The following is a 14893-nucleotide window of genomic DNA, read 5'->3' as shown; positions in this document are numbered from 1 at the left end:
CCCTCCCCCTCACCGACCCCCCCCCCTCACCGACCCCCCCCCTCACCGACCCCCCCCCCTCACCGACCCCCCCCTCACCGACCCCCCCCCCTCACAGACCCCCCCCCCCCACCGACCCCCCCCCCCTCACCGACCCCCCCCCCCCCTCCCACCCCCCCCCCCTCACCGACCCCCCCCTCACCACCCCCCCCCCCTCCCGACCCCCCCCCCCCTCACACCCCCCCCCCCCCCCGACACCCCCCCCCTCCCACCCCCCCCCCCTCACCGACACCCCCCCCCCCACCGACCCCCCCCCCACCGACCCCCCTCCTCACCAACCCCCCTCCTCACCAACCCCCCCTCCTCACCAACCCCCCTCCTCACCAACCCCCCCCTCACCAACCCCCCCTCCTCACCGACCCCCCCCCCCCACCGACCACTCCCTCACCAACCCCCCTCCTCACCAACCACCCCTCACCAACCCCCCCCTCACCAACCCTCCTCCCGCCCGACCTCTCAATCTCTAGTTTTGTTGCCCACCCAATCGCCACAAGAGCTGAGAATCAAAATCTGCGCCCTTGTGCCCACCCCATCCCTTGCGTGACCCTGCTTTCATTCGTCCCACCCCTCACATTCACTCTGTGCCCACTCATGGCCCCATCCTGCAACTCTCTTCCGCCATCCATCCATCTCTTTATTCTTACCCCTTGTGTCCCCCTTCTCAAAACCCTGTCCCCTGCAGATTCGGATATCTGCTGAAAATATGTGTTTAGCCTATACCTGAACTATCTCCTTGAAGGTCTCAATCGCTGTCTTACCTGATGATCCTCTTCCAATCCACCAAGGCCAGATTGATTTCCAATTCGCTGGCATTAACCCTCTTTCAATTAAGTATCTTCAGGACGGCCTGCTGGCGCAGTGGTTAGCACTGCTGCCTGAAGGCGCTGAGGACCCAGGTTCGATCACGGCCCTGGGTCACTGTCCGTGTGGAGTTTGCACATTCTCCCCGTGTTTGCGTGGGTTTCACCCCCACAACCCAAAGATGTGCAGGGTAGATGGATTGGCCACACTAAATTGCCCGTTAACTGGGAAAGAAAAGAATTGGGTACTCTAAATTTATTTTTAAAATGTTTTAACCTTTGATTATTTCTTGTTCTTTTTGTTACCATTGCACCTTTATTTATAGCTAAATGCTCTGTGTGACTTTGCAGGAGTGAATCAGACAGAAAAAGATTGTGACACGGAGACAAGGAAGGAGAAAGAGGTCGGATTTAGGAAGTATATTGAAGGATGAGAGAGAATTTCAAAGCCAGCGGTGAGCTGCGGGAACTGGAGGAGAGTGCACAAGAGGTTCTAGTTGGAAAAATGCAGTGTTATTGAATGCTAGTGAAGGGTGAGACCCTGGAGGGAATTAAACATGAGGATGACAATCTTAAAACTGGTGTTGCTTAACTGGAAGCCCGTGTCAATTAACAAAACTGATGGTTAAGTGAAACTTGATGTGAGCTAGGATTCGACAGAAGTTTGAATGTTGTCAGGTATGTGGAGGATAGAATGTGACAGGCTGGCTGGGAGTGCTGTGCAACAGGGAAGCTATGGGTAGAGATTGGCCCTGTTGTAGCGATGAATGTAGATGGTCTTGCTGATGGGGCAGACATGTAGTCGGAAACCCACCTTGGAACTTGATCATATTCACTCACTATTCAACTGAGGTCTGATGCAAGGAATTGCAAACAGAAAAGTTTAAAAATTGGGGATGTTTGCATTGAAGTGGAGATTATTTGATAAATGTTTGAAATAATAAAGAAATAGAACTTGGGGACAGATTGATTATAATGATGAAGAGCTCTAGAATGACAAGATTCAGGTGCAAGATCAAATGTTAGAGAAAACTTTTCACACACGAGGTTGTGTCCGTGGAATATGCTACCAGATTAGAGACTGAAGCAGAGGTTATAGTATCATTGAAGAATAGGCTGGATAGGCTGTTTGAGCTAAAGGGATTTGGGCAGATTTGTGTAGAACAAAGAAAATACAGCACAGGAACAAGCCCTTCGGCCCTCCAAGCATGTGCCGACCATGCTGCCCCTCTAAACTAAAATCTTCTACACTTCCGGGGTCCGTATCCCTCTATTCCCATCCTATTCATGTATTTGTCAAGATGCCCCTTAAATGTCACTATTGACCCTGCTTCCACCACCTCCTCCGGCAGCGAGTTCCAGGCACCCACTACCCTCTGTGTAAAAAAAAAACTTGCCTCGTACATCTCCTCTAAACCTGCATTGGATATATGTCAACGCAGACTGGTTTGGCTAAACACTTTTTCCATGTTACAATTTATGTGTCTCAATGTAAATGTAGTGTAACGGCTGTAGTGGTTAAAGGCATTTTTGATGCAGTGGATTTTTAGAAAATGGAATTGCTGTAAGTGGCTATTGAGTCACATCTGAGGGTAAATTCTTGGAGATGAGAGTGGACACAATGTTATAGCAGAATTAGGAGCAGAAGTAGGCAATTCAACCCTGCGTTGAATGTTGAAAATCTTTCTTTGCTCAAACTGATACTCTTTGAAGGATGATAATTGAGAACCAAATCTAAGTGTGAAAGAAATGGAATTGTGTTTACTGGATGGAAAACTGGCTTTAATCTTCTGCTCCTTCAAACTGAAAAACTGTGAAAAAATGCCATAAATGGGAGGGGACAGGTTGCTATAATCCTGAAAAGCAGTTGGTGAACAGTCAGTTTTGACACATTTTTGTGTCTATTTATGGTTACACATTACAATGAAACATCTCCCAACCCAACAACCACAGTTTCAGTCTGTCTCTATTTACAGGGATTCAAGCGAATCATTAGCCAGCCCCACCACCTGTACACAGTGAAACATAATTAATATAGAATTAACACAGGAACCTGATGAGAGAGATAGAAACACAAATCGCAGGAGAGAAATCTTCTGTCTCAGAATTACCAAACAAAAAAAATGGACTCCAGAAAGAGATGTTGGCGCCATGTAAAAATGTGCTCAAACTTCTGTACCAGAGTGTGGTCTGGATGTTTAAGACGGTGCTTTCAGCTACCTTCAGGGCAGTGGGGTGTTGTACTATCCCACTTTTCTCCCGCACTACGCCCCCACGGCCAAACTCTACATGCCATAACCTTTGTCTTCTGATCATCTTTGCCACACTGTTGGCTCAAATGCTATTGGGCACCTCGGCCCCACACTTTTTGGAATTCCCTCTTCAACTCCAAGGCAGTTCTGAAGATCTGTTTTTCACCAGGACTTTATTTGTGTGCCCCAATTCCTCCTTTCGTTTTATAGTGAAAGCACAATAAAAATGAAAATTGCTTATTGTCACAAGTAGGCTTCGAATGAGGTTACTGTGAAATGCCCCTAGTCACCACATTCCGACGCCTGTTCAGGGAGGCTGTTACGGGAAATGAACCGTGCTGCTGGCCTGCCTTGGTCTGCTTTCAAAGCCAGCGATTTAGCCCTGTGCTAAACACCCCATGAAATAACATGTTAGTTGATGTGAATTAGCAGCATGCTCTCGAGACCCCAGGTTACTGATCCCAGCTGTCTCATTGGTAGGTGTGATAGACAGGCACTCAGGGCGGCACGGTAGCACAATGGTTAGCACTGTTGCTCACAGCTCCAGGGTCCCGGGTTATATTCCCGGCTCGGGTCACTGTGCGGAGTCTGCACGTTCTCCCCGTGTCTGCGTGGGTTTCCTCCGGGTGCTCCGGTTTTCTCCCACCAGTCCCGAAAGACGTGCTGTTACATGAATTGGACATTCTGAATTCTCCCTCTGTGTACCCGAACAGGCGCCGGAGTGTGGCCATTCGGAGATTTTCACAGTAACTTCATTGCAGTGTTAATGTAAGCCTACTTGTGACAGTAATAAAGATTATTATCAATAAAGATTATTTTTACAAGTGGGAAGGGGATATACAGAGGGAGAGTTACACACACTCTATCTATTTTCTGCGGCCCCTCCCTCATAGAACATACAGTGCAGAAGGAGGCCATTCGGCCCATCGAGTCTGCACCGACCCACTTAAGCCCTCACTTCCACCCTATCCCCATAACCCAATAACCCCTCCTTGCCTTTTTTGGGCACTAAGGGCAATTTATCATGGCCAATCCACCTAACCTGCACGTCTTTGGACTGTGGGAGGAAACCGGAGCACCCGGAGGAAACCCACGCACACACAGGGAGAACGTGCAGACTCTGCACAGCGATCCAGCCCGAATCGAACCTGGGACACTGGAGCTGTGAAGCAACATTGCTAACCACTGTGCTGCCCGACTACTCAGTCATTTAGTTATAATTATATGATTTACCTCTTTAACAATAAGTTCCAAAACAGGAAGTTTTAAAAATTATTTCATGGGGTGTGGACATCTCTGGCGAGGCCAACAGTTGCCCATCTCTAATTGCCCCCTTGAACTGCTCAGCCATTTCAGAGAGCAGTTAAAGAGTCAACCACATTGCGGTGGGTCTAGAGTTATGTGCAGGCCAGACCGGGGAAGGACGGCAGATTTCCTTCCCTAAAGGGATTTAGTGAACCAGATCGATGATGGCTTCATGGTCGTGACTCCGATTAGTTTACATCCCAAATTTAATAATTGAATTTAAATTCCACCGGTTGCCATGGTGGGATTTGAACTTGTGCCTCAGGAAGATCAGCCTGATTACTAATCCAGAGACGTTACCACAATGCCACTGTCTCCCCTCCAGTTGTGCGGCATGAAGTGAGGGACAGGGCAAATTGCCATTTTGGAATTCATAGTGGCAGACTTGTGGCCTGGTATTTGCGACACATCCACAGAACTACTGCATTTGTAACAGACAGAAACAGGGGAATGCATAATAAGGGACAAAGAAATGGCTGAGCAATTGAATACACACTTTGGTTCTGTTTTCACAAAAGAGGACACAAATCAGATCCTAGAAATGTTGGAGAATGAAAGGTTTAGCGAGAGGGGAGAACTGAGGGAGATCAACATTAGTAAAGAAATGGTGCTGGCAAAACTGATGGGATTGAAGGTGGATAAATCCCCAGGGCCTGAGAATCTACATCCCAGAGTGCGTAAGGAGGTGGCTCTGGAAATAGTGGATGCATTGGTGGTCATCTTTCGGGATTCTATAAACTCTGGAACTGTCCCTGCCGATTAGAGGGTAGCTCACGTCACTCCGATATTCAAAAAGGGAGGTAGAGAGAAAGCAGGGAATTATAGACCAGTAAGCCTAACATCGGTAGTGGGGAAAATGCTTGAATCCATTGTCAAGGACTTTATAGCGGAACATTTGGAAAGCAGTGGCAGGATCAGTCAGAGTCAGCGTGGATTTATGAAGGGAAAATCATGCTTGACAAATCTGTTGGAATTCTTTGAAGAGGTAACCAGTACAGTCGACAAGGGAGAGCCAGTCGATGTGGTATATTTGGACTTTCAGAAGGTGTTTGACAAAGTCCCGCATAAGAGATTATTGTGCAAAATTAAAGCACATGGGATTGGGGGAAATGTATTGAGGTGGATAGAAAACTGGTTGACAGAGAGGAAACAAAGAGTAGGGATTAATGGGTCCTATTCAAATTGGCAGGCAGTAACTTGTGGGGTACCACAGGGATCGGTGCTGGGACCCCAGCTATTCTCAATATATATTAATGATTTGGATGAGGGAACAAAATGTAACATCTCAAAGTTTGCAGATTACACCAAATTAGGTGGGAGGGTGAATTGTGACGAGGATTCAGGGATCCGTTGGGCGAGTGGGCAAACCAATGGCAGATGCAGTATAATTTGGATAAGTGTGAGGTTATTCACTTTGAAAGCAAAAACAGGAAGGCAGATTACTACCTGAATGGTTGTGAATTGGGAGAGGGGATTGTGCAGCGGGACCTGGGTGTCCTTGTGCACCATTCGCTGAAGGTAAGCATGCAGGGGCAGCAGGCGGTAAAGAAGGCCAATGGTATGTTAGCCTTCATTGCGAGAGGTTTCGAGTATAGAAGCAGGAATGTGTTGCTGCAATTGTACAGGGCCTTGGTGAGGCCACACCTGGAGTATTGTGGGCAGTTTTGGTCTTCTTCTCTGAGGAAGGATGTTCTTGCTCTCGAGGGAGTGCAGCGACGGTTTACCAGGCTGATTCCAGGGATGGCGGGACTGTCATACGAGGAGAGATTGACTAGGTTGGGATTGTTCTCACTGGAGTTCAGAAGAATGAGGGGGGATCTCATAGAGACATAAAATTCTAACAGGACTAGACAGGGTAGATGCAGGGAAGATGTAACCAATGATGAGTGTGTCCAGAACCAGGGGTCACAGTCTGAGGATTCTGGGTAAACCATTTCGGACAGAGATAAGGAGACATTTCTTCACACACAGAGTGGTGAGCCTGTGGAATTCATTGCCACAGGAAGTAGTTGATGCTAAATCATTGAATATATTCAAGAGGCGGCTGGATATAGCACTTGGGGAGAATGGGATCAAAGGCTATGGGGAGAAAGCAGGATTAGGCTATTGAGTTGGATGATCACCCATGATCGTGATGAATGGTGGAGCAGGCTTGAAGGGCCAAAAGGCCTCCTCCTGCTCCTATCTTCTATGTATCTATGCAGGATACTCGTGTCAAAATCAGAAACTTGTCAACAGAAAGAGTAGTGTTTTCTCCTCACCTGATAATGCCCTTCATAGAAATTTGCAACATGGAAGGAGGCCATTCGACTACTGGGTGGACAAGTAGCCACTCGGCCTACTTCTGCATTCCAGCTCTTGGTTCATAGCCTTGGAGGTAGATAGCGAGTTCCTCACCATCCTATGGATGGAAAATCTCCATTTAAATCTCCTCTAAACCTCTTCACTCTTTTCCAAAGTGTCTCACTCCCTGGCTATGGACTACTCAGCCAAGGGGAAGGGAGCTTCCCTATCTATTTAATCTAGACCCCGGGTTTTGTACACTTCCATTCTGCAACACCTTTGTAATGTTCCTCTGTAGCCTCTCTAGTGCAATCACATTTTTCTGCGGTGACTGGAGCTGCACACACTACGCAACACGTGGCCTGCTAGTGTTTTACATCGTTCCAGCATAACCTCGCAGCAAAAAGGAAAATACTGCGGATGCTGGGAATCTGAAATAACAACATAGTGCTGGATAAACTCAGCCGGTCTGGCAGCATCTGGGAGAGAGAAACACAGTTAACATTTCGAGTCCACATGACCCTTCTATAGAACTAAACAGGGATATAACCTCCCAGCTCTTGTATTCTGTGCCTTGACTAATAAAGGCAAGAATCTTGTATGTCACGTTGACCACCTTATCTACCTGTTCATCAGTCTTGAGGCATCAAAGGCGGACACATCAATGCCCCTCAGTTCCTCCAGTCTTCAGCATCCGACCATTTGTTGCGTATTTTATTACGATCCCTGACAATGTCTAGGACGCTGGACAGAAACCCCAATACTTTATTTTAATTTTGTAAGACTGAGGGAAGGATACTTCTGTGAGGGGTATGGTATATTAAAACAAACTTTATTACTAACATCAGAAAATAACTTAATTACCCCTTAAACAATGTTCAATGCAGTGAATACAATACCCTTAATTTCTACCTTTATTCCAACTTAATCAACTAGAAAACATGGACACACCGAGACCTTGATGTCCTCGTCGCTGAAAGTAAGCGCACAGGTACAGCAGGCAGTAAAGAAGGCAAATTGGTATGTTGGCCTTCATAGCGAGAGGATTTGAGTATAGGAATAGGGATGTTTTGCTGCAATTGAGGGCATTGGTGAGGCCACACCTAGAGTGTTGTGTGCAGTTTTAGTGTCCCTATCTGAGGAAGGATGTTCTTGCTATGGAGGGAATGCAGCAAAGGTTTACCAGGCTGATTCCTGGGATGGCGGGACTGTCATATGAGGAGAGACTAAATCAGTTAGAATTATATTCATTGGAGTTTAGAAGAGTGAGGGGGGGATCTGATAAATTATAAAATTATTTTTAAAAATAAATTTAAAGAGCCCAATTCTTTTTTTTTCTTTCAATTAAAGGGCAATTTAGTGTGGCCAATCCACTTATTCTGCAAAACTTTGGGTTGTGGGGGTGAAACCCGCGCAAACACTGGGAGACTGTGCAAACTCTACACTGACTGTGACCCGGGGTCGGGATCGAACCCGGCTCCTCGTGCCGAAAATTATAAAATTCTAACAGGATTAGACAGGGTAGGTTCAGAAAGAATGTTCCTGATGGTGTGGAAGTCCAGAACTAGGGGGTCATAGTTTGAGGACAAGGGGTAAACCTTTTAGGACTGAGGTGAGTAGAAATTTCTTCACCCAGAGAGTGGTGAATCTGTGGAATTCACTACCACAAAAAGTAGTTGAGGCAAAATCATTGTCTAATTTCAAGAAGGAATTAGATATAGCTCTTGGAGCTAAAGGGTTTGGGGGAGGGAAGGCAGGATCAGGATATTAAACTCGATGGTTAGCCTGATCATAATGAATGGCTTAGCAGGCTCGAAGGGCCAAATGGCCTCCACCTATTTTCTATTTATGTTTCCATGTAAAACTACCATCTCAGCTCTCAATAATCAATGGCACTCTGAAATATTTGCTTTACATTGTAATTATTCGAGAAAGTAATCTCTTGACACTGCTTTACGGAAAAGATCTAACTCCAGTCAGACCGATGTAGAAACTCTGGCTGTATGTCTTCAAGAGCTGTTTCAACTGGCTTGTTTCAGCTCCATCTTGTCCTCAGACAAGTCTGCACTGCTTTAAAGACCGTGGATCTCTTTTTAACTAGATTACAGAGAGCAAAACCTGACTTGCGGTCTCAACTTCATACAGAACTGAACTGATGGTACTTTGTCAAAAAGCTCGATGCGCTCGCTCCACCCAGCAATGACATCATCTCACCAACCTGAAAAATAATTAACTTCCCAGGAAATCCCCTAATCAAAACAAAACTGCATTAGCCCAAGCTTTTTACGATGGCTAATTGTACTCCTGAATATATCCTAAAATATATTGCCTTTCAAAGTAGGATTTATTTTAAAACCTGACTCTAACCCAGGGTTTTAACCCTTCACTAACTACGTACAATGCAAAATATCTGAAATGCCTACATTCATCACAACTCTACCCAGTTTGCCTTCCCAATGCCTTGCCTCGCATTTGGAGGCAGAATTTATTGTTTGTATGATGACTAGCAAGCAATAAAGGCACTTGCAGGGGCGGCGTGGGTTAGCACTGGGAATGCGGCACTGATGATCCGAGTTCGAATCCCAGCCCTGTGTCACTGTCCGTGTGGAGTTTGCACATTCTCTCAGTGTCTGCGTGGGTTTCACCCCCACAACCCAAAGATGTGCTGGGGAGGCGGATTGGCTACCCTAAATTGCCCCTTAATTGGAAAGAAAAAAGAATTGGGTACTCTAAATTTATATTTAAAAAAATAAAGGCATCAGTGAGAAGTGATTTTTTTTTTCATATATAGTTAGTTTTATATGTTGCACATTTGAGTTCATATTTACTTGTGATGTCAAGGGTGTAGAGGTCTGCATGATCCATGGGTTGGACAGGAAGCATTGACCGATCTGTTCTGCGTCACCGTGCTGCCTGGAAAATTTTGGTTGTTCTTCGGACTGATCGCAAGGACTTCCTTCCACTGCCAATCACCAAATGTTTATATTGTAATGAAATCTGATATTCTTGAAGGTTTGAATGTTAAACAGGGAGGCAATGTGAATAATCTAATGTTCTTTGTGTCACGGACGACCAAGTTCTGATTAATGTCAGGAGAAATTCTTGAATCTGATCGGAAGGGCGAGGGTGTCGTAATGTCCAAAGATGGGCATTTTTTTTAAAAAGACACGTATCTTTGTTTCAAAACCATTACAATCTTCTTTTGTAAAGAACGTTTTTGTAATCGTGGCATTTCCAGATCAGACGGTGTCATTTCTGTTTGAACGATATGTTGAATATAAATCTGCTTGCAGCATTTTGACTGTACTGGAACAGGAGGAGGTTATTGACCCCTTCCGATGCATTCTGCCATTCCATTCAATCGTGATTGAACTGTATCTCGACCACATTTTCTCACCTTTTGATCTACATCCTACCATACCCTTGCCTCATAAAACACCTGTCAATGTCATTCTTGAACATTTTTCTTGCTCCAGAATCCATTTTTTGGGGGGCGAAGAGTTCCATTTTACAGCTACTCTTTTAAATAAATTTAGAGCAGCCAATTATTTTTCTTTTCCAAGTAAGGGGCAATTTAGTGTGGCCAATCCACCTAACCAGCACATCTTTGGGTCGTGGGGGTGACGGACAGTCACCCAGAGCCGAAATTCAAACCTGGGTCCTCAGCGCCGCAGTCCCAGTGCAACCACTGCGCCACATGCCTCCCTTCTACACTATGTGTGTGGTAATAGAACATAGAACAGTACAGCACAGAACAGGCCCTTCGGCCCTCAATGTTATGCCGAGCCATGATCACCCTACTCAAACCCACGTATCCACCCTATAACCATAACCCAACAACCCCCCCCCCTTAACCTTACTTTTTATTAGGACACTACGGGCAATTTAGCATGGCCAATCCACCTAACCCGCACACCTTTGGACTGTGGGAGGAAACCGGAGCACCCGGAGGAAACCCACGCACACACGGGGAGGACGTGCAGACTCCACACAGACAGTGACCCAGCCGGGAATCGAACCTGGGACCCTGGAGCTGTGAAGCATTTATGCTAACCACCATGCTACCCTGCTGCCCCAGTGAAAAATTAATTTCTAATTTCCCTTCTGAATGACCTGGTGCTAATTTTAGGATGATACTCCCATATTCCTGATTACCCCTCCCAGAGGATATGGTATGTTTGTATCACCCCTGTAGGAAGAACCTCTATCATTTTAAACATTTCAATTGGACTACACCTCCATTGTATAAACTCATCAGATTACAGACCAATTTCTGAAACCTGTCATCATTATTTTTAAAATAAATTTAGAGTACCCAATTCATTTTTTTCAATTAAAATTAAGGGACACTTTAGCATGGCCAATCCACCTACCCTGCACATCTTTGGGTTGTGGGGATGAGACCCACACAAACACGGGGAGAATGTGCACATTCCACATGGACAGTGACCTAGGGCTGGGATCGAACCTGGGACCTCGGCGCTGTGAGGCAGCAACACTAACCACTGCGCCACCGTGCTGCCCTCTGTTACCATTATTTAACACTTTGTGTCCAGATTTATTCTGCTGAAACTGAGCTGCACCCAGCCCAAGGCTAATTATAAATAGTCGTTTGGTAATATAGACCTTTGAATATTGTTTTTGCATTCATGAGGGCAGTTTGCAGGAATAACAATAGTAAAGGGAACAACAATTTATATTGCATGTGAAGAGAGTGATGATTGGATGGCAAGTGCACCCTGAACACTTACACAGGCTTGGATCTAATAACTGTCTTTCTTGGGTTTTGCTTTGGAATGTCGCACCAGGAGCGCAAACCCATTTCTCTTGGCTCTCTTACAGTTGAAAAGTTGGGCATTTTCAGCTCCTCAGTTTGAGCTGGATTCAGCCCTGTGTCCCAGAGGTGACCAGGTAAATGTCTTAACTGAGGTAGCAGATGCAACCAGCTGCTGAATGTTTCTCAAGGAAGGCAATTTCCTCGTGGTAGCCTCGAGTGGTCCCTCTGGCACATTTCTACTCCATCTTTTCCACTCTTCTGCTGTATCTCTCCTTTTTGTTTATCATTTTATGTGAATGGGGAGAGTACAGGTCCAACATGCTCCCTAGAGGGGGAGCATTTGGTCTGTTTATCAATCCCTCTTCGTATTTTATATACCTCGATCAGATCCCCTTTCATTCTCAAACTCCAGCGAGTATAAGCCCAAACTGTTTAATCTCTCCTCGTACGTCAACCCTTTCATCCCCAGAATCAATCTGGTGAACCTCCCCTGAACCGCCTTCAATGCCGCCACATCCTTCCTCAAATAAGGAGACCCAAACTGGACACACTACTCCAGATGTGGTCTCACCCATACCCTGTACGATTGCAGCAACACCTCACTGAGGTGGTTAACAGTGAAGAAGAGGGTTGTAGGTTACAGCAAGATATAGGTGGGTTGAGCAGTGGCAGATGGTGCTTAACGCTGATAAGTGCACGGTGATGATGCACTTTGCAAGAGGAAACCGGACAAGGGGGTAATGAATGGACTAGGAAGCTGAAAGGAATAGATGGATCTTGGGGTATTTGTTCACAGATGCCTGAAGGCCTTGGAGCAGATGAATAGGGTAGTTTAAGGCATTTGGGACACTTGCCTTTATCAGTCACAGCAAAGAACATAAAAGCAACAAGGTTATGTTGGAGCTGTACAGAACGTTGGTTAGACCACAGCTGGAGTACTGTGTACAGCTCTGGTCACCTTACTACGGAGGTGATTGCATTGGAGGGGATTCACCAGGATGTTGCCTGGGATGGAGCATCTGCTGTAAGGAGAGACTGGATAGGCTTGGATTGTTTTCTCTAGATCAGAAAAGGCCGAGGGGGGCATGATTGAGGTGTATAGGTTTGAGAGGTTTGGGCAGGGTAAATAAGAAGCAGCTGCCCCCTTGGTTGAGGGGGTTAATCATATAGTTTTAGAGTGAGGGGCAGGAGATGGGGTAGCACAGTGGTCAGCACTGCTGCCTCACAACGCCAGGGACCCGGGTTCGGCACCGGGTGACTGTGGAGTTTGCACTTTCTCCCCGTGTCCCACTGCAATGATGTCACTGTGAAAAGCCCCTAGTCGCCACATTCCGGCGCCTGTTCAGGTACACGGAGGGAGAATTCAGAATGTCCAATTTACCGAACAGCACATCTTTCAGGACTTGGTGGAGGAAACCGGAGCACCCGGAGGAAACCGACGCAGACACTGGGAGAACGTGCAGACTCCGCACAGACAGTGACCCAAGCCGGGAATCGAACCTGGGACCCCGGAGCTGCGAAGCAACAGTGCTAACCACTTTTCTACCGTTCACTTTGCTTGTCCAAGTCATTAATATATGTTGTAAATAATTGTTGCCTCAGAATTGATCCCTGTGGCACTCCACTAGTTAAAATCTGGCGTCATTAGTGCAGTTCCAACAATGGGACAAGTGCTGGTAAATGGGATTAGTGTGAGGATTAGGGGTAGTTATTGTCGGGGCAGACCCGATGTGCCGAAGGACTTTTTCCTGTGCTGTACAACTCTATGACTAACCTGGAGTTTTGTTGTTTGCCTCCCATCCTTCAAAGTGAAGAGGCTGGTATGTTCAACCTTTTCTGTGATTATTGTGCCTGTGTTGGACCACACAGTGTAACTTACTGGGGAGGGCTTTGTGACAGGGTTCAGATTGATCGGATTGATTCTAGGCCTGTAGATCTGGGCTGACTCGCGCAGTATTTTCCTGCACCACGTAAGAGTGTCTACTTCTGAATCTTGAGGTTTATAGGTCAGTAATTATAATCTACGGCTTATTTTTCTGAGGAAATTAGTTGCAGAATAGATGATTAAGTGAGTTAAGGAACAAGCACTGCTCAAGATCATTTTTCAAAGTGGAGCATGTGGTTAAATGAATCTGATTCAAGCGTAACATTTATTGGCGAAGCCGCCGTTCATCAGAATTTAACTTCTTAGATTTTTCCATTGTTTTGTCTGGTATATATTCTAATGAACTATAATTAGCAGATGATCAGATTTCATTCAGTGTTCAAACAAGGCAGTGGGGAGTGGCACTGACAATTTATGTAATTCAATTCAGTGAGAGGGTAAATTGATGTAGTGACTGACTCCTATCTGCCCAGAGTACCAGATATGTGCCATAAAGTGTGCCGACAGTGGTCACCCAAGGAGCTGGAAATGCAGTGTGTAATTTCCTTCATCTTTGATCAGGTCTTTATTCGTACTCTCGTGATTCGCGCTTCTAACTGCATAAAATATTATGGAGGTGACATGACCACTCCTTGCCCACATATTTCAAGTATTAAATTTCCTGAGCCATACAACAACATCTTATACTTTGCTCCACCATTTTATGCAGGATAAAATCCCTCGCATCTCTTCCTCTCTTTAGCTCTAAAGAGTCATACGACTCAAAACGTTAACTCTGTTTCTCTCGGGCAGCACGGTGACGCAGTGGTTAGCACAACCGCCTCACGGCTCTGAGGTCCCAGGTTCGATCCCGGCCCCGGGTCACTGTCCGTGTGGAGTTTGCACATTCTCCCCGTGTCTGCGTGGGTTTCGCCCCCACAACCCAAAAATGGGCAGAGTAGGTGGATTGGCCACACTAAATTGCCCCCTAATTGGAAAAAATAAAATTAAAAAAAAAAAACTCTGTTTCTTTCTCCACAGATGCTGCCAGTCCTGTTGAGTTTTTCCAACGTTTTCTATGTTTATATCACAGTTTTAATCTCTGCCTAACCCCCCCCCCCCAAACCAGGACAGTGCCCTACTGAACAGCGAGTGTAACTCCTTTTTTAAAATAATCTTTATTGCCACAAGTAGGCTTACATTAACACTGCAATGAAGTTACTGTGAAAAGCCCCTAGTCGCCACACTCCGGCGCCTTTTCGGGTACAATGAGGGAGAATTCAGAATGTCCAATTCATCTAACAGCACGTCTTTCGGGACTTTGTGGGAGGAAACCCACGCAGAAGCAGGGAGAACGTGCAGGCTCTGCACAGACAGTGGCCCCAGCCGGGAATTGAACCTGGGGCCCTGGAGCTATGAAGCAACGGTGCTACCCGCTGTGCTACCGTGCTGCCCAGAATAGCGTGGCTAATCCACCTACGCCTTACATCTTTGGGTTGTGGGGGTGAGACCCACGCAAACACGGGGAGAATGTGCAAACTCCACATGGTCAGTGACCCGGAGGCGGGATCGA

General features: G+C 46.2%; 1 protein-coding gene across 2 annotated transcripts in view; it reads left to right on the top strand.

Moving 5' to 3' along the window:
- Positions 1-1198: 1198 nt before the first annotated feature.
- Positions 1199-14893, top strand: part of LOC119958628 (mothers against decapentaplegic homolog 4-like) — a 99741-nt gene continuing 86046 nt past the window's right edge. The window contains exon 1 of one of the 2 annotated variants that reach the window (XM_038787110.1): positions 1199-1294. In XM_038787110.1, the coding sequence (XP_038643038.1) occupies positions 1270-1294 (25 nt within the window). In that variant the 5' untranslated portion in view covers positions 1199-1269. Of the gene's footprint in view, positions 1295-13200; positions 13277-14893 lie in introns of those variants that run through there. The other variant, XM_038787109.1, reaches the window with a different exon arrangement.

The sequence above is a fragment of the Scyliorhinus canicula genome, chromosome 30 (assembly GCF_902713615.1).
Source record: "Scyliorhinus canicula chromosome 30, sScyCan1.1, whole genome shotgun sequence".
NCBI classification, from domain to species: domain Eukaryota; kingdom Metazoa; phylum Chordata; class Chondrichthyes; order Carcharhiniformes; family Scyliorhinidae; genus Scyliorhinus; species Scyliorhinus canicula.
The sequence above is the reverse complement of the archived record's forward strand: the minus strand, read 5'-3'. Positions and strand labels throughout refer to the sequence as shown.